The sequence below is a fragment of the Trichosurus vulpecula genome, chromosome 3, assembly GCF_011100635.1.
Source record: "Trichosurus vulpecula isolate mTriVul1 chromosome 3, mTriVul1.pri, whole genome shotgun sequence".
NCBI classification, from domain to species: domain Eukaryota; kingdom Metazoa; phylum Chordata; class Mammalia; order Diprotodontia; family Phalangeridae; genus Trichosurus; species Trichosurus vulpecula.
Window position 1 is genome coordinate 316,355,139 of NC_050575.1, and position 23,302 is coordinate 316,378,440.

Genomic DNA, 23,302 nt, shown 5'->3' on the forward strand with positions numbered 1-23,302 from the left:
CAGACCTCCCAGGGCTGCTGTGGGGATCAAATGAGATATTTGTAAAGTGCTTTGCAAGCCACAAAATTCTATATTTATATAAAGTATAGACATGGAGAGTAATCAGTCTCTATTTGGAGAGATCACTTGTGTTGTGATTGGTGGCATCAGGTTTATGTTTGAGAAGAGCTGGTAAACAGCCTTTCTAGTAATTTATGTACCACTGTGAAGCATTTGAACTGGTAATTATGGATCTTAGATGGCTACATTGCTTTCCAGCTTTGCAGAGAGGCTAGAATTTTCATATTCTACCTTCATATAATTGTTTCATCATTCATTATGTTAATGGTATGAAAGTTTTCCTTTTAATGTTTGGTCTAATTAGTATTTTTATTGGATGAGACTTCATATAACAATCTATATGTTCAGAAATATTTCACATCTGGCTTTGGTGGGGGGGGGGGAATTCCCTGTTCTCCCCTGCTTTCTTTACTTCTCAAGTCTCTGTTTTTGATTGAAGTTGAATTGTTTCTGTGGTCCTTCGCACTGTTTTCACTCCTTTTTTCACATCTTGACCTTTTAATTGTTGGCTAAGGGAATTTGGAATTTCTAATATACTTTGATTTCCTGAATTCTTTTCAGGTGTTTCTTTTTGTTTGCCTTTAAGAAATATTAAGAAGCATTGCCTTTAAGAAGCATTCAAGTTTTCTGCTACGTGTACCAATTGTACATTAAAGTATCTTACCTTGTCCTTCAACACATCTTCAACTCTGTCAAATCACTTCTGTCATGGTGGTATTTGATTCCTGTCTTTAGTATAAATTCCTCTATGGTACCATCTTTGCTTTCAAATATATTGCTCTATGCAGGTGCTAAAATGGTATTTTTTTCCACTTTCTGTGAAATACAGTGAGGGAATGTTTTGATTAATGGTGGTTATAGCATGACTGACTGCTTTGAATTACTATGTTGGCATAATTTGGTATAATTTTTGGCATACTTTGTTTTAGTTAGATTTATAGCATAAAACTCAAAAAGAGATTTTTTGAGAAATTGTAGTCTAAGTATTCTCATCTCCCTGCAGCTCAGTGGCTCAGGGGTTAGAACTCTGGACCTGGAGTCAGGAAAATCTGAGTTCAGATTCATTCTCAGACACTCACGGTTTGTCACTTAACCTCTGTTTACCTCAGTTTCCTCATCTGTAAGATGGGGATAATAATAATAAAAATACCTATTTCCTGGAGTTTAATATTTGTAAAGTGCTTTACAAACTACTACATAAATGCTACCTAGCTAGGTGGCTCAGTGGATAGAGTACTGGGCAGAGAGTCAAGAAGACTCATCTTCCTGGGTTCAAATCTGGTCTTATCACCCTGGGCAAGTCACTTAATCCTGTTTACTACAGTTTCCCCATCTGTAAAAATGATAAGGATGGCAGACCACCCCAGCATTTCTGTGAAGAAAACCCCAAATGGAGTAACAAAGAGTCAGATACAACTGCAAATGACTGAACAACAAAATCTTTTAAAAATCAGTTGAGCAATGTGGTTCATTTTTAGGTATAATTTTGGAAGTTTTATTCACTGAAGATTTGTAGTGACCTTGGAGTCTTTAAATTTATCATCTTCAGATTTTGTCAGCTCCTCAACTTCATCTTTCATTTTATCTAATCTAACCTTAGGGATGAAGTTGTTTTGGTTTTTATGATAGCTCTTCACTTGTCAGTAATGCATTACTATATAATTTGGAGGTGTGGATACCCCTGACAAAAAGCAGTATTAATCCCTTGATCATAACTGTTGAGATCTCTTTCCAACTTTGCTACGATACTCTTTGAAAGTTGCTGTGCCTTCGCTCTGTTTCACGTATATGCTTGGTCTGTTTGCTTTAGTGGTTAGTACTAATTTCCAGTAGTCAGGGTATTGGTATTTCTGATTGGTCATTATGTGTCTGTCCCTCTTTATTTTGTGTCAAGCTGATCCCTGCATTGGTTTCAAATAAAGCCATCTTGTATTCCTATCCCTATATCTATTTCTGAGATTCATAGGAATAGTTGTGTTGTTTTGGTCTAGCACAGGACCTGGCAATAGTAGGTACCTAATAAGTGCCTACTGATTGATTGATTGATTGGGATGGTAATCCCATCAGTCATATAACCAGGGACTGATTGGCTCGTGTTACACGATTCCTATCCATCCTTCACAGCTACTGTAGCACTTTCAGTGTTGTATATGATTCCCTTACTTTGCCATACTACCTTCCCTATGATATGTGTGATGGACTTTGAGGACATTTCAATTAGGTTCAGATAGAAATAATAATAATAACAAATAACATTTGTATAGTGTTTTGGGCTTCGCACAGTGCTTTACACATGTTATCCCTTTTTATCCTCAGAACAACTCTGAGAGGTAGGTGCTATTATTATCCCCATTTTACGGACTGGGAAAATTGAGGCCAACTCTCTCATGGTCACACAGCTAAGAAGTATCTGGGGCAGGATTTGAACCCAAATTTTCCTGACTCCAAGTCCATCACGCTATCTGCTGCATCAGCTGTCCACCAAACTAAGCTAGAGAAAGTCACTATCCTGCTATTATTATTCAATATTCAAAGGACGATGATACAAATGAACAAAATGACTACTTTTTGTATTTGAACAAAATTAAGCTCATATCCTGTAAGCTTATTGAAAGCATCCTTAGTACAGTACCAGTGGCAGAGGGGATAGCAGGGATGATATTCAACTCATCCTGTTCCCACATGATATTGATCTCCTTTGCTAGGTCTCTACATTTTGAAAGCTTTTCATTCCATCTAGCATGGATGAGCAGAAGGTTTGTGAAGGAAGTTAGTAAATAAATAATAAGGTCAAGGGCACCCTTTTGTCATTTATTACTTAAAATTATTAAAGAAGAAGGATTTTCAGGATTTTTTTTTAATCTTAGGAAACCATCTTGTGATTTAGGCCTGGTATGGCCATTCAGAATATTTAATTCAAAAAGATTAATATCAAACAATGATTAAAATGAAATTGCTTAGTGACAGAACTGTAATAAAATATACCTATCCCAATAGATAACTGGCCCCTGATTTCACCTTGTGAGCTGTATCATGGTGCAATTGAAGATCAGTGAACTTGGGGTCAGAAGCCTTTAGCAAATAATGCGGCCTTCTGAACCACGTTTTCTCCATCTGTAAAATCAGAATATTTTTTGCACTGCCTACTTCACAGGGCAATTGTGGGAAATATGCCTGATAAACTTTAAATAACTAGAAAAACGAGGCTGTTGTCATTATATATCTATATTGGCAAAGAAAAGTTTATCCTGACATCTGAAAAGCGGTTGGCTGCTTAGCAGAAACAAAATTTTATCAGATTAAAATGTAATATGAAAATATGGAAAATTCAAACTGTTCTGGAATATTTAAGTTGCTTCATTTGTTTTTAATCAATTGAGTTCTGTGGCCTTCTTCCCTTTCTAATCTGATTTCTTTCTCTTCTCCTCCTAGGCTAACAGATCTCGAGACTTGGGTGCAACTGTCTACTGTGTTGGGGTAAAAGATTTCAATGAAACCCAGGTATGACCAGTGGTTTTCACAGACTGTAACTGGTAGGAAAGAGCTATTTTAAATGCTTCCACAGGAAGCTGCCTCCACTAAAACCCTGCTCCTATGTTTCATCACAGCATGGATATGGCCTTGGATTTTTGAAAGCCATGTCAGTGGAGCACAAGCCCTGACAGGTCCTACCAAGCTGGAAAGTCTTTGGGTATGGCCCTGGCAATGGACTGTGTGTCTGTCCTCCAAGGATCAGCCTAGCTAAGTGCTGAAAGGCTCATCACCAGAGGGCTGGCCCCTAGGTGATGGACATTTCTAGTCACAGCAACTCTTTAAAGTATCCACTAAGGTATAGAGGGGTTGAGGTCTATGTCAGTGAAAGGAGCACCCATACCAGCAAAACTATATTACTAGAATATAAGCAGTTAAATAAATGAAAATATTGTGGAGAAAGAAAAGTGAGAACAACCAGTATGGAGCCTGGCATTACATGGTGCTTGCTTCTTTTGATTTGGCACCTTTCAGATATGTTAAGGAGGAATTTGTGTGTGTGTGTGTGTGTGTGTTATGATTCCTAAATCATGAGTACTGATGAATACTGTATTAAGTATAAATCATGCACATAGAATAGTAAAAATCATAGCTCTGGTCCTGGAAGGGACCTTGGAGGCCAGCCAATACAATTCTCTCATTTTACAGATGAGGAAACTGAGGCCCAACGAGGTTAAAGTCTAGGCAAGAGAGCTATCAGAAGGCCTTCTCATCCTCAGGTTCATTTAAAATCTAAATCTGTGGGCATATTCACAATTATCATTGCTGTTTTGTTTATCACCTTGCTAATACAAGTGATCGAAAGAAGGGCTGGGGTTTCCATCAGCTGCTGGTCTAGCACTCCTGGGTAGTGGGCAGCTGCTGCTGGGAGAGCCTTATCACTGGGCTGAAGACTTCAGCATACCCCTGATAACCTGCCAGCTATAATCACATAAGGGAAACAGAAAATTCTTGAGCCTAGCTCATATTAGAGCTGGAGGAAGTGAGAGGGATGCTCCATTGGTCCATAGGAACAGTTCAATTTATTGAACAGCTCAGGGGCTACTGTGTGTGAAATACTTGAAAAGAAACAAGGATAGTCAAGACTAGATTAGGTGGGGTGGGGCTACAGTATATCACATCTTTGGAGGCCACTAGAATTGTTGCTTTGGAATTCCCACAAGTTCTGAGAACAGATCTGAATTATTTCAGACAATTTAATGGGAAGCCTGACTAACAAGGGGCGATATGGTACATAGGGGTGGGGTGGACTAGCTAATGCAGGAGACTAATAAGGAAGATGTGACCAGGAAAGTAGCGACAAATATGGGCAGATAGTAATCAGAGGCTAGAGAAGTGATCAAAATCAAGTATATAAATATTGGAAGTCAGAGTGGTATAGCAAAAAGTACATTGGATTTAGTCTCAAAGAACATAGATTCCTATTCAGGCTCTGCCGACTCGTTAGGGATTCCATCTTGGGCAAGCCATTTGGCCCTCATTATTAGTCAGCAAAATGAGGAAACTAGATGAAATCTCTAAGGTTCCTTCCAGCTTTACTCTCCTCTTAGCCTATAAGCAAAAGGTCCAGTAGATAGGATGTACTAGGCAAAGGGCAACCAGACAATATACAGGAATTACACAAGTCAATTGATCAGTCATGAAATGACCGGGGAAATAGCCAGCAATCAAGACGGCCATAAGAGTTGGGAGAAGGCTGAGGCATTTCCCCCACATTAGGTAATGAGCAGAATAGAATCCCAATTGAAATCTAGGTAGCCAGGATGACTGATTTAAAGGCTGAAGGGACCTTCGAGAACATCCAGTCTAAGAGCTCTTAACTTTTGTGGTATCATAGACTGTGTTGGCATCTGGGGAAAGCCTATGGATGGACGCCTTCTCAAAATAATGTTTGTTGCCTACCTTTATAATTGAAGGAAATGCTAGCTTTCAGTTGGAGGTTTAATGAAAATAGAGATGCATTTTTCCCCCAAGTTCATGGCCCCCAGATTAAGAACTCTAACCCATCCTTCTGCCTCTACTGATGAGGAGCTGACTCATGTGGCCTAGATGAGGACCTGCCAATGAGCAAACTAAATGAGAAAACCAGGACCAGAGCCCAGGTCCCCTGACTCCAAATATAATACTCTTCCTACAGTAACATACTTTTATAGTGGAGAGAGCACCAAAAGGTAACTAAAAATTGGCCCTTTTATTTAGGTGTCCAGTTTCTGTCATGGAGGACTCCAGCTCCTAAAAAGATCTTGCATTGGGGAATACTTTAAGAATGGAGGCAGGAGGGAGAGAGAAGAGAGACAGAGAGAGAGACAGAGAGAAACAGAGAGAGAGACAGAGAGAGAGAGAGACAGAGACAGAAAGAGACAGGGAGAGGAGGAGGAGGAGAAAGAGGAGGAGAAGGAGGAGGAGGAGGAGGAGAAGGAGGAGAAAGAGGAGGAGAAGGAGGAGGAGGAGGAGAATAAGAAGAATAGAAAGAGAGAAGGGGAGAGAGAGAGGCAGAGACAGAGAGAAGAAGAAGAAGAAGAAGAAGAAGAAGAAGAAGAAGAAGAAGAAGAAGAAGAAGAAGAAGAAGAAGAAGAAGAAGAAGAAGGAGGAGGAGGAGGAGGAGGAGGAGGAGGAGGAGGAGGAGGAGTAGGAGTAGGAGGAGGAGGAGGAGGAGGAGAAGAAGAAGAAGAAGAAGAAGAAGAAGAAAAGAGAAAGAAAGAAATAGAGAAGGGGAGAGGGAGAAGAAAAGGAGAATGATAGGAGAAAAAGAGAGAAAGAGGAGGGAGAGAAGAAAAAGAGAGAGACAGGAGAAAAAGAGGAGAGAGATGAAAAAGAGAGGTGGAAGGAGAGAGAGAGAGAGGGATTTTAAAGTGCTTTTAGGCATTTTATGATTTTAAGCACTTTTAAGCATTTTATTATGTGACGAGCACCATGCTAAACACTGAAGATATGAATACAGGTAAGATGGTCCCTGACTTTAAGAGCCTATGACCTAATAGCTAGATAAATTACATTTCATAAACAGTCCCCACTTTGCTCAGGTTTTGAAATTGAATTCTCCTGTTTTTCTACGTTCTCCTGAAGGGCTGCTCGAAATTTTGGGTTTGGTGCTATAGCCTGACTTCCAGTTGATTCCATCCACCCAATGCATTTCTGTACTAACAAAGGGAACAGTATTTTGATTTTAAAAACCCCTTTTATTCTGCTATCTAGGAGAAGCATAAAAGTACAAAGACTAGAAATGAGACCTAGAACAGAAGATTCACTAAAAAAAAAAAAAAGGACTTTACTATAAATGTTCAGGGTCCTGTTATCTGATTGTCCATGATAGTCAGGAGGCTAGAATAATAGAAATCTCAAGGTCATTCAGATTAGTCTCTTTCTTTGCTTAACCCCAATACTCTGCCAAACAGAAACATTCAAGCTCTCTAAGTCAGTTCCTATAATGACTTAACTCCCTCTAGGTGGAAGGAAAGGGTCCCCAATCATCTATATTCTTAAAAACCAAAACCTACATTTATTTTAAAAATCTGCTCTGAAAGGGAATTTGAATCCGGTTGAATCAAAGTTGCCAATGGGAATTCGGGTGAATGGAAGAAAAATAAGCCAATGGCCTATTCCCAACTCCATAAATACATCAAGTCAGACCAAGTTTTGCTCTAAACAGGCCATTTTACTTCTGCTCCCAAGGAGAAAAGTATTAAAACAAGTGTCAAAATTGGAGCAGAACCCTCTTGACTTTGCCCCAGGGCCTGCCTGGTAAGTTCATTATCACTGATGGCTTTGTGGTTAGTTCCCAGAGGGCCACTGACGGCCTCAGGTTCCAATCACTCTGAAAGGGGTCCGGGTCTCTTGAATGCCATTGCTTCTCCCAGAAAGTTTCATCCAAACCTGACACATATGTGTTTGTGTATTCTTAGCTGGCTCGAATCGCTGACAGCAAGGACCATGTGTTTCCTGTAAATGATGGCTTTCAGGCTCTGCAAGGGATAATAGACTCAGTGAGTATGATGCTTCCCCTTTAGACCGGAGAACTGGGGCAGAGGGCAGGTAGGTTGGTGGTTGGCCCTCTACGTATCTTGATTTTATATCGTTAGGCTGGATTTTTTAAAAAAAAATGTAAAGAAAGGTGCATTTCTTGATAGACTAAGAATTAAAAGGTGTAAGGGTTTGCTTCAGTCTTCTTTTCCTGCAGCTTCCTTGATGTCTGCCTTCTCCTTTCCCTCTCCCTTCCCCCACGCCCTTACCTTTTCTTTTCCTGTAGCAATTTTGCCCCACGACCTAAAAACAGAAAAGAATGGAAAGCATAATGTTTAGAATGCTCCTAGCAGTTGTCCAGATGCAGAGTTTGCTCTGGAACTCTTGCAAAGCGATGGTTTGGATTCTTAGTTTCCATTGGCTGATCTCAGCATTCCTAGCAGAAAATGGTTATTGTTGCTGCTGGTCAGTCCTTTCAGTCACATCCAACTCTCTGTGACCCCATTTGGGGTTTTCTTGGCAAAGATACTGGAGCGGTTTGCCATTTCTTTCTCCAACTCATTTTACAGGTGAGGACACTGAGGCAAACAGGATTGAGTGACTTACTCAGGGTCACACAGCTGGTGTCAGAGGCCAGATTTGCACTCAGGAAGATGAGTCTTCCTGACTCTAGGCCCAGCGCTCTATCCCCTGTGCCACCTAGCTTTGGCCATCTGGTCATAATAACTACCATTTCTGTGATTCTCCAAGGTTCACAAAGGCCCTTTCTCACCACAAGGCTGAAAGGAAAGTAGTGCTATCATCACTGGCCCCATTTCACAGAGGAGCAAGCTGGAGCTCAGGTGTTAAGTCATCTGCCCAGGGTCCCACAGCTAGTTAACAAAATTGGGACTCAACCTAAGACCATATAACACCAAGTGCCTGGCTGTCTTCACTGACTACAATGCTCTATCTCCCCTGTGCACCGCTAAACTGGAGGTCCCATCAGCCAGTTAGGACTTCCAGGTAAGCTTCCATTTCAGCCACATGGATGAAGCTTTAATCCTGTTCATCCGAGGTATGTTAGCCTTGTTATTCTGGTGCAGAGAAGGGTAGCCCACTCAAATGGGAGGAATTCAAATTTCTAATCCAGCAATGGTTCCAGGTTTATAATCCTGCCTCTATAGCCTTTGTTTACTGAGAGCCAAAATTGTCCCACTTGCACAAGCTCACTCTCCTTTTGGTTTTATTTTACTTTATTTATGCTGCATGGCAAATGGGACAACGTATGGTTATGGCCTCCCTTTCAACATTCTGTAAACCTCGAGCCAGCACCTCCAGTTCTATTGGAATATTCATGGGTGCCAATTTGAAAGATTCTCAGTTGGCAACCCAGAATCCTCCTAGCAGCTGTCTAATGAAATACAGAAGAGCCCTGGCCTTTGCCTCCAGGTTCTGGGACAGAACCATGGCCAGTTTTTCCTTTTTGGAGACTTCTTAGGCTCTAGGATTCTGGACTGAGTAAATATAATTCTTCCATACAATATAGCCTTTTAAGTAATTAAATGCAACTGTCAGGTCTCTGCTCCCTTACCCCAATGCCCTTCCTCCTGCCATACCAAGTTTCTTCATCAGCACATTTTCAAGTCTCCCCCTCGCCATCCTAATTATCTTTTTCCAGATGAGCTCTTTATCCTGCCCAAAAGGTGGCTTGATAAAGCCAAATGCAACAGTACAATCCCCTACCTTGGTCTTGACCTGGACTCCTAAGCGTCTAGTTGCCTCAGGGCCACAGGTTCCCCCACCCTGGCTCTAGTGCAATGTAAAGTTACATTAGATTTTTGTTTGTTTGCTTTTTTTGGCAGGGTGGTGTAGTGGATAAAATGCTAGACTTGGAGTGAAGAAGACAAGGGTTCATATCTTGCCTCTGACATTGTATGACCATGAGGCTAAGAATACCCCTAGGACTCATGGGAGGCTCCAATTAGTGTGCAAACAATACTTTAAGAACCTTAAAGTACTATGTGAAAGTCAGTTTTTAACTGCTGCTGTGTGTGACTGCCACGTCACACAGTTGATGCACATTGTGGTCACTGTTCGCTCACTTCCCCCGGTCTTTTTTCACATGTCCTGACACCTGCAGAAGGCAAGAGAAGTAAACCAATTTTCAAGAAGGGGGAGCTGAGGCACAGAAAGGAGAATTGGTTATCCTGAGGTCATCCAGGTGGAAGAGCAGACCTTGGGATCTAGGGTGTCTTCCACTAGCGGGCCTCAAAAAAGCTGCTGCTCCATTCCTAACTGATGATGTAGACTGATTACAGGAAGGGGAAAAATTCGTTCAGATGAGGACCCCTTCATTGCAGAGCCCTTTCTGTTTCTCATCATCGTCATCATCAGGCATTTAAATATATAGCACCTATTATGGCTCTGTGCTTTGCAAATATCTCATTAGATCCTCACAACAACCCTGTGGGCTGGGCATAAAATGGGGATAGTCCCATTTTACATATGAGGAAACTGAGATGGGCAGAGGTCAAGTGACTTGCCTAGGGTCACAGAACAAGCCCCATTTGCCTGCCTCCAAGGTGTTACTACTAATGGTGAATTTTATTATAAACACACCTCTTTTAGAGAGACACCAGACCTAACTGAAGGGTGTCCCCTTCTATTGCAACTCCAAGAGCTGCAGTGGGTTCTTCTGAATACACGTTGGGCTGATGCTTGGAGAGAACCATTTGGTGAACCTGTATTCAATGCAGTAGTGATCTGAGGTGGGTATTAATCCAGGTTCACTGTTTAATGAAGCCCTGTAGGGTCAAATTCACTCAGGCCAATTCACCTTTCACCTACTCCAATAGCTCTTTGTCAAATTGGTTAATCAGAACCCACTTCCACTTCAAAAACACTACTCCAGGGGCAGGGAACCTGAGGGCCTTGAGGCCACATGAGGCCCTCTAGGTCCTCAAGTGTGTCCCTTTGACTGACTCCAAACTATCCCTTTAATAAAAGGATTTGTTCTGTAAAACTTGGACTCATTCAAAAGGCCACACCAAGGACGTAGAAGGCTGCAGGTTCCCCACTCCTGCTCTACCCTCAGGCCCTCAACCTCCACCAGGGCCAATTGCTCTGGTTAGCTGATTTGATTGCTGGCTGACTCTGTAAAGGCATTCATCACATACAGCTCAGAATTCTTTCCGTGATGCAGCTAGGCATTTCTTAAGCCTAATCCGTTCCCTGTCGGATGGGGACATAGCCAGAGTGGGCCTGCTCTATCAATTGAAAGACCAGGAAAAGCTATTTTTTTTTAGTAACTGGTATGAAACCTCTAGGTATAGAAATCCATAAACATTTTCCCATGGGGGATGGAACCTGAGAGATCAACAGCTTGGCTGACGAATTTTACCCAGATACCTACCGAGTTGGATTTGGTGTTAACTCTTGTATCTAAACTTACTAGCAATGTGACCACAAGCAGTCATTGCAACTGAGTTTCAATTTCCTCTTTTATAAAACGAGGCCAATAATAATTTTTACCTCATAGATGAGGAAAATGCTTTATGAATCTAAAAACACTTCAGAAATTTGAATTATTTATTATTGATCGAGGCCCACAGTTTTCTCTCACAAGGTAGAAACCTTCTCTCAGAGGAGCAGACCCCTAGAGCCACTACCTGGTCCAAGTAGTGAGATACCTTGGATGTGTAATGTGAGCATGTCACTTGTAACTAATGCAGAGGAATTAGTCTGGAGTAAGCCTGGAGTTGGGCAGCTTAGTTGGTGGCATAGTGCATGGAGCGACAGGCCTGGAATCAGGAAGATTCAAGTTCAAATCTGGCCTCAAACACTTACTAGCTGTGTGACCCTCGGCAAGTAAGTCACTTAACCCTGTTTACCTCAGTTTCTTCATCTGTAAAATGAACTGGAGAAGAAAATGGCAAACCATTCCAGTATCTTTGCCAAGAAAACCCCAAATGGGGTCACAGAGAGTTGGACATGACTGAATGACTCAATAATAACAACAAAAGTCAAGATTATATTGGCTCCCATTTGATAGGTCTGACCTGGGGGCAGGGACTGAATGATAGTGCATGAGATACATGCCTAGTTTGAGTGGAGCAATCTGTGATAGTATTGTCTTCTTTCTTGAGGGGCCAGAAGCAAGAAATATGTCCTTCAATGATTTGTTCTGTGATCAGAGCAGATAACATAAGATAAATGAGCAGGATTCAAAGGCAGCAGATTTATTAAATTCTTGGAAGATCATCAGCAATGAGGAAAAATTAGGGCCCAATGAATCAAATAAGAAAATATGGAAGAGGCTAAGAGCTTCAAGAAAATGATTGTTTTAAAAGGCTTGAGCTTATATAAAGAGATACGTTTCTAATTTGACCCCTTCAGTGTGACCACAGCAGCTAGATGACACAGCAGAGAGAGTCAAGAGATCCCGAGTTCAAATTCTGTCTCAGGCGTTTACTAGCTGCTTGACATTGGGCATGTCACTTAACATCTCTCTGCCTCATTTCCCACATTTGTAAAAGTGAGATTATAATAGCACCTACCTCACAGGGTTATTGTGATGGTCAGATGAGTAAACATGTAAAGCACTTTATAGAAAATTAAAGAGCTATATAAATACTAACCATTATTAGTTATTATCATGTCAGAGTCCCTTTGGACTCTTGGGTGTGGCACTAGTCCTACCTCTTCTCCCTGACTTCTCAGTTCTTTTGAATCACCTTCAGCTGTTCCTATCTCCCACCTGTTGATAGCATTTCACACATGTGAAACAGCTGTTTGACATCAGCCATATATTATCTGTAAGGTTCCTGTCCTGAAGTTTTATAAGTAAGTAATACTAGTGCCAGGGTATCTATGGAATCAAAAGTTTGAGTCATTTTGGGGAAGAGTTTCCTATTCACTTGGCCAATTTATAAAAAGGACAGTGCTACAGCAAAAAAGAAAGAAAGAAGGAAAGAAGAAAGGAAGAAAGAAAGAAAAAGAATGAAAGAAAGGAAGGAAGGAAGGAAGGAAGGAAGGAAGGAAGGAAGGAAGGAAGGAAGGAAGGAAGGAAGGAAGGAAAGGAAAAGAAAGGAAGAAAAAAGGAAGGAAGGAAGGAAAGGAAGAAAGAAGGAAAGGAAGAAAGAAAGAAGGAAAGGAAGAAAGAAAGGAAGGAAGGAAGGAAGGAAGGAAGGAAGGAAGGAAGGAAGGAAGGAAGGAAGGAAGGAAGGAAGGGAAAGCATTCCCTTACCTTAATAAACCATAGTTTGTTCATTCATTCCTCAATCAGTGGATACCCACTTGTAGATTTGTGGAGGCTTGCTTTTGTTTTATTTTGGTTTTTGCCTCCACAACAGATGCTGTTACTAATATTTTGATTTATACAGCACCTTTATTTTTGTCTTTGACTTGCTTGGGATAATAATAATCATAGTAGTATATTATACTAATAGTATATTATATATTAATATAGTATACCATATTACTATTTATACCATATGTACTATATATGCAGTATATATTAATATACTACATATTAGTATATTGTACAATTATTATGTTATTAGTATATTGGTATTATTATATTAGCATAATGATGAGGATTAGCATTTATGTATTGCCTTAAAATTTGCAAACCATTTTTACAAATACCATCTAATTTTATTCTCACAGCCAAACAGGGATATATGTGCTATTATTATGCCCGTATTACGGATAAGGAAACAGGTTAAATGACTTGCCCCGGGTCACAAATCTAAATGTCTGAGGTAGGCCTTGAGCTCAGGTTTTTATGACTCCAGGGTCAGTACTTTGTCCACTATATTATATAAGTGCTTGGAATGGATGCCCAATAGTGGGATGACTGGGTCAAAAGTATGAATACTTTAATGACTTTGTCATAAAATCACAAATTATTTTCTACAACACTTGCAACAATTTACAGTTCCTCCCCTAGTATATCAATGTGTCTGTGTTCCCGGTGCTTCTACAATGTTGACTATTTTTGTCTTTTATTATCTTTGCCAATTTAATGTGTGGGAAAAATCTCAGAGTTATTTTAATTTTCATTCCTTTCATTAATAACAATTTGAAGTATTCTTTCTTTGGTTGTTTATAGTTTGCATTTCTCCTGTTGAAAACTGTTCATATCCTTTGACTATCTATTAGAGGAATGACTCTGGTCACATATATTTGCAGCCATTCTTTAGTAATTTGGGTATTAGATTCTTTAAAAATCTATTTGATGCAAATATTTTCTAACTCAGTAGTCACATCATTGTACAAATATTTTTATTTTACATAACTAACATTGTCAAATTTTATTTTTTTGATGGCTTTTATTATTTGTTTGGTTAAGAATCATCCTCGTAACCATACATCTGAAAAGTAACTCCTATAATTTTGAAAAGTTCTGAAACCTGAAAATTCCAATAATTTTTTCATGTTATGATCCTTTATATTTCAATGACTCATTTGGGAATTTAGTGGGGTATTATTTTTTACTTACACTTGTTTCTGTTTTTTGATTCAGAAAAAATAAGCTCAGTAAATTATAGATTTCAAAAATGGGACAATTGAGAGATCTTCAGGGCCCTCGGAGCAAGAGAAGATGCTGCCCAACATGTGACCATGAGCAATTCATAAATCTTTTTGGTCCCAGTTTCCTAAAAAATGAGCAAGTTGGATTAGATTATCTCTAAACTGTAAATCTGAGTCTAACATCTCAGGTCATCCATCCAACAGCTCTCAAGAGGCAGTTATAGAAGGAATTTCTATCCCCAAGTAAGAGAAGAAGAAAAAAAGGTCAAGGCAGTTTAAATGATTTCTCCACATGAAGAAAGTGAGTTGGTGGCAGAGCAAAGATGGGAACTCTCAGTTCCTAACAATTTCTCTAACCCATAGTACAAGGACTTTACCTTGTTTTGGAGTTAAAATCTTAAATTGTTAATATACTACCCAAAGGATGAATGAATTCTCGTCATTATCACAAAGGCTATGGCATGACAAAAGGAGAAGAGAACTTCCCTTTCGTATTTGGATATTATTTTTGCTGTAATATCTAAATGTGACAAAATCTCTTCTAATCCCATAACTTCAAATATCATGTTAATGCAGGTGACTCTCAGACCTATACTTCCTCCGAGTCTGTTGCCTAAATTTGAGTCCCCAATTCCAGCTACCTGTCCTACTCCTTGATTCTCTAGTCCTACCAACACCTCAAATTCAATGTCCCAAAGTGGATTAACCCACTTTACACCTTGCCCCCACCAATCCTATGCCTCTTCCCAATTTTCCTGTTACTGTTGATACACATTGATACACTTTCCAACCAGTCACCAGGCTCAAAACCTAAGACTTCAATTCATCCTTCTCTCTCACATCTAAACAGTTGTTCAACCCTGTGAATTTTACTTTAATGACATCTCTTACATCTGCCCTCCTCTGATCACCTTAAGAGAGACTGCCATGGTTTAAGCCTGTAGCAGCCTTCCCTGGACTATTTATTATAAAAGCTTCCCAGCCAGTCTCTCCCTCCTCTTCTTTCTGCAAAACCTTCTTCATATAAGTAATAAAGTAATCTCGGACTGTGCTTCTCCTGATCAGAATGCTGCATCTGAAGCCAAAATATCTGGGCTCAAAATGTGACTCTGCTATATACATCTCATTTGACTTTAAGCAAGTGACCTTCGCCTCTCTTGTCCTCAGTCTTTTCATCTGTAAAATGAAGGATTTGGCTTAGACAAACTTTTAGGTCCCTAATAAGTCTGTGATCCTGGGAACCTTCAGTGGCTTCCTATTGCCTGTAAGAAAAAATACAAACCAGTGTTTAAGGTCCTCTGCAATCTGCAGACAATTTACCTTTCTAATCTTATTTTATTCACATTATTCCTTTTCATAAAATATATGTTCCAGACAAATTGGACTACTAGCTGTTCTCTGATCTTATGCTAGACTTTCTCCATGCATTTGCTCATGCACATCTAGAACACTGTCTCTTAATTTCTGCCTCTTGAAATTTGATTCTTTCAAGGCTTAGCTCAAATGTTATACCTTCAATAAGGCATTGTCTCTCCTCAAATTTTCTTATAGCAATTTGTTTGGATCTCTCGTTTTCTTTTTTACATTTAGAATGGAAGCTCATTGCGGGCAACACTTAGCACGTCTATCAGAGAGTAGGCATTTAATAGATGCTTGTTGACTAATTCCTTTGTCACATTTTCTCTTGTATCATACTTATTTCTACAACTTGTCCACTTTATGAGAATACATTTGCTGACAGCAGAAATTGTTTCATTTTTGTCTCTATATTCCAATCCCCTAGCACAGTGCCCCATAAATAGTTGGCACTTGAATGATGATTGGTTCAGATTGAACTGGACCAGGCTTTGACATTGTTTCCACTAGTATTTGGCAGGAAGTTGAAAGAAAGAAAAATCTTTGGGATAGTTGGAAGAATCTTAAGCTTTGAAGTCATCCCTTTAAGCTGGTAAAAATATAAGGAAGAAAACATTTCATTGTTTTTTGTTATTGTGGCTTCCACAGGGAATTGGAAAAGACCACAACTCATAAATTTAAAGTAAATCTTCTAGAGAAAATATGCAGGGTAGGTTCAACAACTGCATATGATTTCTTTGTTTGCTGGAGGCAGTGAAGCAAGGGTGAGGGGAAAATGTAACCAAGCTACAACTGCATAATATTGGTTAGCTTTTCACTTAAATTCAGCATCACCAAATTACTGAATATTGAACTGTCAGGAAGTTTAGAGATTATTTAATTTATCCTCTCTCATTTTGCAAATTTTCCAAGGATAAGAAGTAACGTCACACTAGTCCTAAACAGCTGAAGCAAGACTTGAACCCTTGGATTCCAAACTGATGTCTGGTACTTTCTCCCAAAATTTAATAAAGATGCTGCTCTGATTCAGAAAAAGGCTGTTTCCAACTTCCTTACAGCTTGCCCCTAACAAGCTCCAGGGGGCTTAAAAGTTAGTGCCTTTTAAAGGCTGAAATGTGTGAGCAAAATAACCCAATTACTACTTCACAAATAATTCTACTTAGAGCATCTGTGCTAGAATAAACATATAAGACTATTCTTGGCTTCTTTATTGGTGGGAAAGGTATAATTGGAGTGTGCTGTAAGTGGAAGTCTATTTAACTTAGAGGCAGAAGACCTAGTTTTGGGTCCAGGATCTAACACTTACGAGGTCACCTCGGGCAGACTGCCATCTGTGGAGAATAATTTCTTAATCTGTAAAGTGGAGCTAACATTTGTGCTAGTCACCTCATATGGTCGGTGAGGGGGGATGCTATAAAAACAGGAGATTTGTTGAAATGGATAAACCAGCATCTATGGGTACAGGCTTCCTAGCATTTTAAATCTCCTCCCATGCCCATTCACCATCCCACTTTAGTTTTTCTGCCACAGACCCAGGAAATGGCCGACTTGACTACTCCCATTACTACCTCAAATCTAGTTCCCTACTGAATGAGAAGCAGGATGAGGTTCATATCACACTTGCTGTCCAGTGAGCTACTGCAGTTATATTGATACTTTAAATAAACCTAGAGGATAATCTTACATCCAAGCATTTTTATTCAAGCACAAAAAGCAGTTATATTATCCACCCATGAACAACTTCATAGAATGTTACTTATAAAAGAATGATGGTAGCATAGTGAAATTGTCACAGGACCAGAACCTCATCAAAAAAGGTATGAAGAATGAGATGGTGATGATGATACCACCCCAGCAGCTTTCTGTGGGGTCTCATATTATTGTTGTTGTCCATTCACTTCAGTCATTTCTGACTCTTCATGACCCCATTTGGGATTTTTTTGACAAAGATACTGGACTGGTTTGCCATTTCCCTCTCCAGCTCATTTTCAGATGAGGAAACTGAGGCAAACGGGGTTTAGTGATTTACCCAGGGTCACACAGCTAGGAAATGTCTGAGACCAAATGTTAACTCAGGTCTTCCTGACCCCAGGCTTCTCACTCTATCCACTGTACCACCTAACTTCCCCATGATATGGCAAGGCATATGATAAAGTAAGGAAATGTCAGCTACGATGTTATCTAGTGTATAAAGTCTGAGTTCTGAGCCAGTTACAGTAGCTGTGAAGACCTGATAGGAAATCTGCAACTTCAGCCAATTAGGCTCTGGTAATGCCACCGATTGGGGTAACACACACCAGTTAGTGTGATGTGGCTGCTACCAAGAATCCAAGAAATGGAAGGGGCAGCATAGGGTTACAGGCTGGCCCTATGTGGAGCAAGTGATACCCCTTCATGTTTTCATACCACAAGAAGGTAAGATCCATCAGAACAAAATCAGAAACGCTGATACGCTGCCTGCTGGAAATGCTTTGGGGCAGATGGTGCTTATCACAAAGTCAGACAGACCACCAGCGTGCATGAAATGGACTGAAACTATGAATTCCTTTATGCTCTGTTGGTACTATATCAAAACAAAATTGGAAACAGATCTTCCTAGTTGTAGACAAGGATTTGGTACTGCTTTTTTCCAACAATAGCTTCAACTTCAAGTTATGTAACAACATATTACAGATTAATAAAGGGAAATCACAAGAATTAACTATACTTTCCAAAATGCAGATTTGGTGAAAAGGAGAAAGATATGCACAACATCAAATTCTGCAAAGCCCTTTTGGAGTTTGATGGTACAAATCCGACTAATAGACCTGGCATATCTAGAGAGCAATACAAAAAAGCTGGTATCTGCTATAGCCATTATGGACAAGCATTCTTTTTGTCAGACAGTGTGAAAACATTTACGAACCTACACACAATAGTAAAAGCTTTGCCTTGCCAAACCCCAGCCTTGGAGTACTCTTACCATCCACTACTTTTGTTCCTATTTACATGCTGCTGAACAAAGCTGGAGAGAATCACAAAACTGTGCTGACTGGTTCCATTATAAATGTATGTTATATAATCTCAAGTGGGCCCTTACTGCAGCAAAGTGATCCTTTTACACCTCCTTAATTTATCCACTATCACACTTACTACAGTGGCTTTTCCAAAACTTTACATCTCTCTTCAAACCTCCAAAGCTACCCTCTGTACCAACTCTCTGAGAAAAAAAGTGATCATTTCTTTCTTGTATTAACAACTAATTATTGAATTAGGACCAAGATTTTACCTCTTTCTGCTTCCTCACCCAGAAATCAACCAGTGTGTGAAATCCCTCTCAAGGACTTAACCATCCAGGATCTAATCAAAGACAGTAAAAGAAATTCTAAGACTAATGGGTACATTCCTGCTTATTGTGTTTACTCAGATAGGTCTGGGGAAATGTTGATTCTCCCTTTCATCAGATTGGTGATATGGAAATTGATCAGTCTCTTTCACCATGATATGGTTGATCCAAGTTACATACCCCAAGACCCTCACTGTAATGTAGCCCAGCCTCTCATTGTAATATTTGTTATCTCATTAATTGTTAGCCCATCAAAGTTGATTGCCACCCTCAGGAACACCTGCTCTTCCAAGGGCATATAAACTGTGAGCCCACTGCCATGAGAGGTCTTTGGTCTAGAGATGGCTAAATGACCATCTTTTTATTAATAAACATGCTGGTTTCACTAATTAAATGATTAAGTCACCAGAAACTTTGTCTCTTGAACTTTTTAGACACCATCTCTTAGCTACAGACATTTTCTTCAATTTACTGAAAAAATTGAGGCCATTTGCTAAGAGCTCCCTCTTCTGCTATCACTCATTTGAAGTCCTCCTCTATCTTCTGCTTCATCCCAGTCTCGCACGAAGAGATGACTGATGCTTTTCTTTACTAAAGCAGACCCCTCTACCTGCACCCTTGATACCATTCTGTCTCATCTATACCTACAAATTGCCCCTCTATTTATGATTCTCACTCTCACTCATCTTCAGTATCTCCCAGTCTATTGGCTGCTTCCATGTTGCCTACATTTTTACCCTTCATCCTTAGTCCTTCATCCTTAAGAAAACAAACGAGGAATTGATCCCACAATCCCCACTAGCTATTAACCCTCCTTGCTTTCATGACTCCATTTCTTGTCATCTCACTCTCCTCTGATCTCTCTTCAATCTGGATTCCAACCCTATCTTTCAACTGGAACCATTCTCTTCAAAGTTATCAATGGATTCTTGTCACATTTAACGGCCTTTTCTCAATCCTCATCCATACTGATCTTTCTTCATAGCCTTTTATGCTTTCACCTTCTTCTTAATACTCTCTCACTCTAGGTTTTGATGGTACTGCTTTCTTCTGGTTCTCCTCCTATGTAACCATCAGCTCTTTCTCAGTCTATTTTGCTGGTTCTTCCTCCATGTTCTAGGCCCTTTTCTCTTCTTCCCACATAATGTTTCTCTTGGGGATTTCATCAGCTGCATGAATTTAATTATCATCTGTATTCAAATGATTCTTAGATTTATTTATCCATCTCTAACCTCTCTCCAGACCTTCAGTTTAGCATCTTTAATTGTTTTTGGACATCTCAACAAGCATGTCCCATATAGGAATCTTCAATTCAACATATCCAAAACAGAGCTAATTAGATTTCCTCCTATTTCAACTTCCCTGTTACTACCAAGGACATCTCCATCCAGTCAGTCACCCAGTCTTACAACTGCAGTTTCATTCTTGACCCCTCACTACCACTCACTGCACAGATTCAATCTGTTGGCCAGGTCTGTTGATTTTTACTGTCATGGCATCTCTTGTATTCAATCCCTTCTCTGTACTCATTTAGCCACCATTCTGGTTCAAGTCCTCACACCTGGGCTATTGCAGTAGTCCTTTGTATGGTTTCCTTGCCTTGTGTCTATCTTCACTTCAGTCTATCCTCCACTCAGATGCCAATGTGATCTTCCTAAAGCACAGGTCTGACCGTAACACTTTCCTACCCAATAAATTCCAGTGGTTTCCTGTTACCTCCAGGATCAAATATAAAATCTTCTCTTTGGTTTTAAAGACCTTTACAACCTGGCTTCTTCCTGCATTTCCAGTCTTCTTACACTAGATGCACTACACCACATGCACTACAGTCCAACAGTACTGGCCTTTCTGATCCATATTCATGAAATTCCATATCCCTACTCTGCCTTTTCACTGTCCCTAGTGTCTAGAATGCTTTCCCTCCTTACTTCTACATTCTAGGTTCTCTGGATTCCTTCAAGACTCAGATAAAATCTTATAAAAGGGGCTTTCCTACCCCCTCCTCAGACATCCATCTCCCCCTCCCTCCATTCTTGTCCCTTCCCTTTGAGATTACCTCCCATTTACATTCGCCTCCCTTCCTCCGTAAAACCTGAGCTCCTTGAGAACAAGGCCTATACCTTTGTCTTTCTTGTATCACCAGAGCTTTGTATAGTGCCTGGATTATGGTAAGCACTTAATAAATGCTTGTAAAATCATTGGCTGATTGTTGCCAAGGTACAGATGATAGGGAGAAAAATAGAGCTATGTAATAGTACCTCTAAGGAAATAGACATTTGAAGATTATCCCAATATATCCATGCATTAGAAATCTCAAACTACCTATCACCCAGTTAATGTCAACAACAATGTAATATATGGAATAGAATCTGCAAAGGAAAAATATATTTAAATTTTCAATACCCTTAGCCAGCAAATTAAAAATGAAAGTCAAAAGCTTAAAGTGATGCAAGGAATCAAAGCAGGACAAAGAGCAAAATAAAGTGTTGAACATGCATAAAAATATGCTATAGAACTTTGAAAAGCAAAGGAATTCAAAAGAGTACCCTCAAAGAAGTCATATATGAACAATTTCTGATCAACTAAATAGTCAAAAGAAGTCCAACACAATGAAAAATGCAAGTTATATCAAACGTTGAACAAAAAGTTTGTATGCTGTTAACATTATGGACAGGATGGTTATGTCAAGGGATGTGATGAAAACTCTAGTTTCCCTATAAAACTGGTAAATGTCTGGTCTGGATAAAGTCCATTATTATTGGCTCGAACATCTTAGAGGTATATGAATTATTAGCAAAACATTTCCCCAGTTTCCTCTCTGAGTCAAGCTTGATCCCATCTTTCTGAACAGAAAGCATCACATATTTATTCCCCAAAGATAAGAATACCAATGATTTCTCCAAATATGGGCCAATTAGGTGTTCGTATAATTTATGTAAAACTCTGCCAACTTATTTTGATAAAAAATATTCTATAAACATTTAGAAAAAAAGGATGTGCCCCTCCCAAAAAATCTCACAGTTATAAAGAGCAACTCATCATCAATTTGGTGATTATTGCAGAGGCCATCTAAAAGCACCATAACATTTATATTGTCCTTATCAATTGTCACTGTCTTTAACTCAGGTTCTCATTGCTTAGTCTTGGATTGTAGATATATAAAAGAGATGCAGACAGAGTGAGAACACTAGAGGATTTGATTTCCACATGGAAAAACTGTTTTTTATCAAGGCAATAAGTCAAGAATAATTGATATAAAATTGTCATCTTCCAAAGGGACAGTTTAAGCTTGCTATGATTCTGCCTAGCTTTTATCACTCATGAATGGAACTGAGTATGACTTTAGAGTCAAAGAGGGAGTCTAAACAATTATTTAATCAGTGAATGTATATGGATGACATCAAGTTTATGTGATTCTACTGGAAAATATTAAATAGCTTCTCCATCTTATGGAAGCTTTTGCTAATGATATAAAATTTTCATTTGGACTCGATGTGTCAAATTCTTACTGCACATTAAGAACTGAGATGGAAGTCTTTGAGCTTGAATCTGAGTGTCAAATTGAATTAAAGAATGAAAACAATACTTGGAAATACCTTGGTCTTCTTGAGGTGAGATACACTAACCTTCAATCTATCATGGAAAAGCCCTTATTTATAAGGTTATATGTGTGAGAACACGGACAGGCAAACTGAAGTCAAATCTTAACAGCAAGTACACATTTAAAGCAGCTAATAACTATGCAATAACAGTTGTAATGTTTACTTTTGGTATAGTAAATGCTTTAAAATGCTTTGGCTGGTTAGTGCCTTTTGGATATACCTTAGTTCCAGCTCCACAATAAAAAAAACTCTCTTTTGCCATGATAGTAATAGACTAGAACCAGTAACAGATGGCTGAAAATGCTCAAAAGTCTACATGATGATTGTATCAATGACATAATCTTAAAAACTGGGCTCATTGGCCAGTTAGTCCTCCAATTTTACTTATAATTGGGGGTAGTCATTTCGCCTCTTTTATTTTATAAACTAATGATCTTGGATTTTCCTCTCCCTTTTGATTTTTCCCCCTCTTTCCTTCCCTCTCACTCCTTCTTCCAAGTTAGCCCTCATAGTGGGACAGTAGGTATAAAATAGTGGCTCTTTTGCCCAACAAAGGCTTGACTAAGTTTTATTTACATCACAGGAGAAACTTCAGATTGGTTTCTATGTCCCTCCAGCTTCAGATAGAAAGCCAAAGATAAATTTTTCACCAGGTTGACTGAAGTACCATTATCAGCTGAACAAACAACACCATATTCCCATTTGGCTTATGGTATGAGGTGATGCTTACTTTCCTATGTGTAACTAATGCTCAATAGGAAGAACAAAGAAGCCTCAGAAATGTATCTTGCCAGTTTAATCATTTCATAGCTTATAGTAACCTCTTGTGGTTAGTCCATTCAATCCTAGGTCCTCCATCCCTTAATCCTTCGTCCACAGATGCACAGATGGACATACCATGAGCTGGAGGAATATGCTTGATATAAGAATACACATAGAACAAATTACCTTG

General features: G+C 39.4%; 1 protein-coding gene across 1 annotated transcript in view; it reads left to right on the forward strand.

Moving 5' to 3' along the window:
• The window catches only part of ANTXR1 (ANTXR cell adhesion molecule 1), a 309,492-nt gene that overhangs the window by 66,974 nt on the left and 219,216 nt on the right, over nt 1-23,302 (forward strand). The window contains exons 7-8 of the mRNA XM_036751470.1: nt 3,493-3,561; nt 7,494-7,574. Of these exons, the coding sequence (XP_036607365.1) occupies nt 3,493-3,561; nt 7,494-7,574 (150 nt within the window). The remainder of the gene's footprint in view (nt 1-3,492; nt 3,562-7,493; nt 7,575-23,302) is intronic.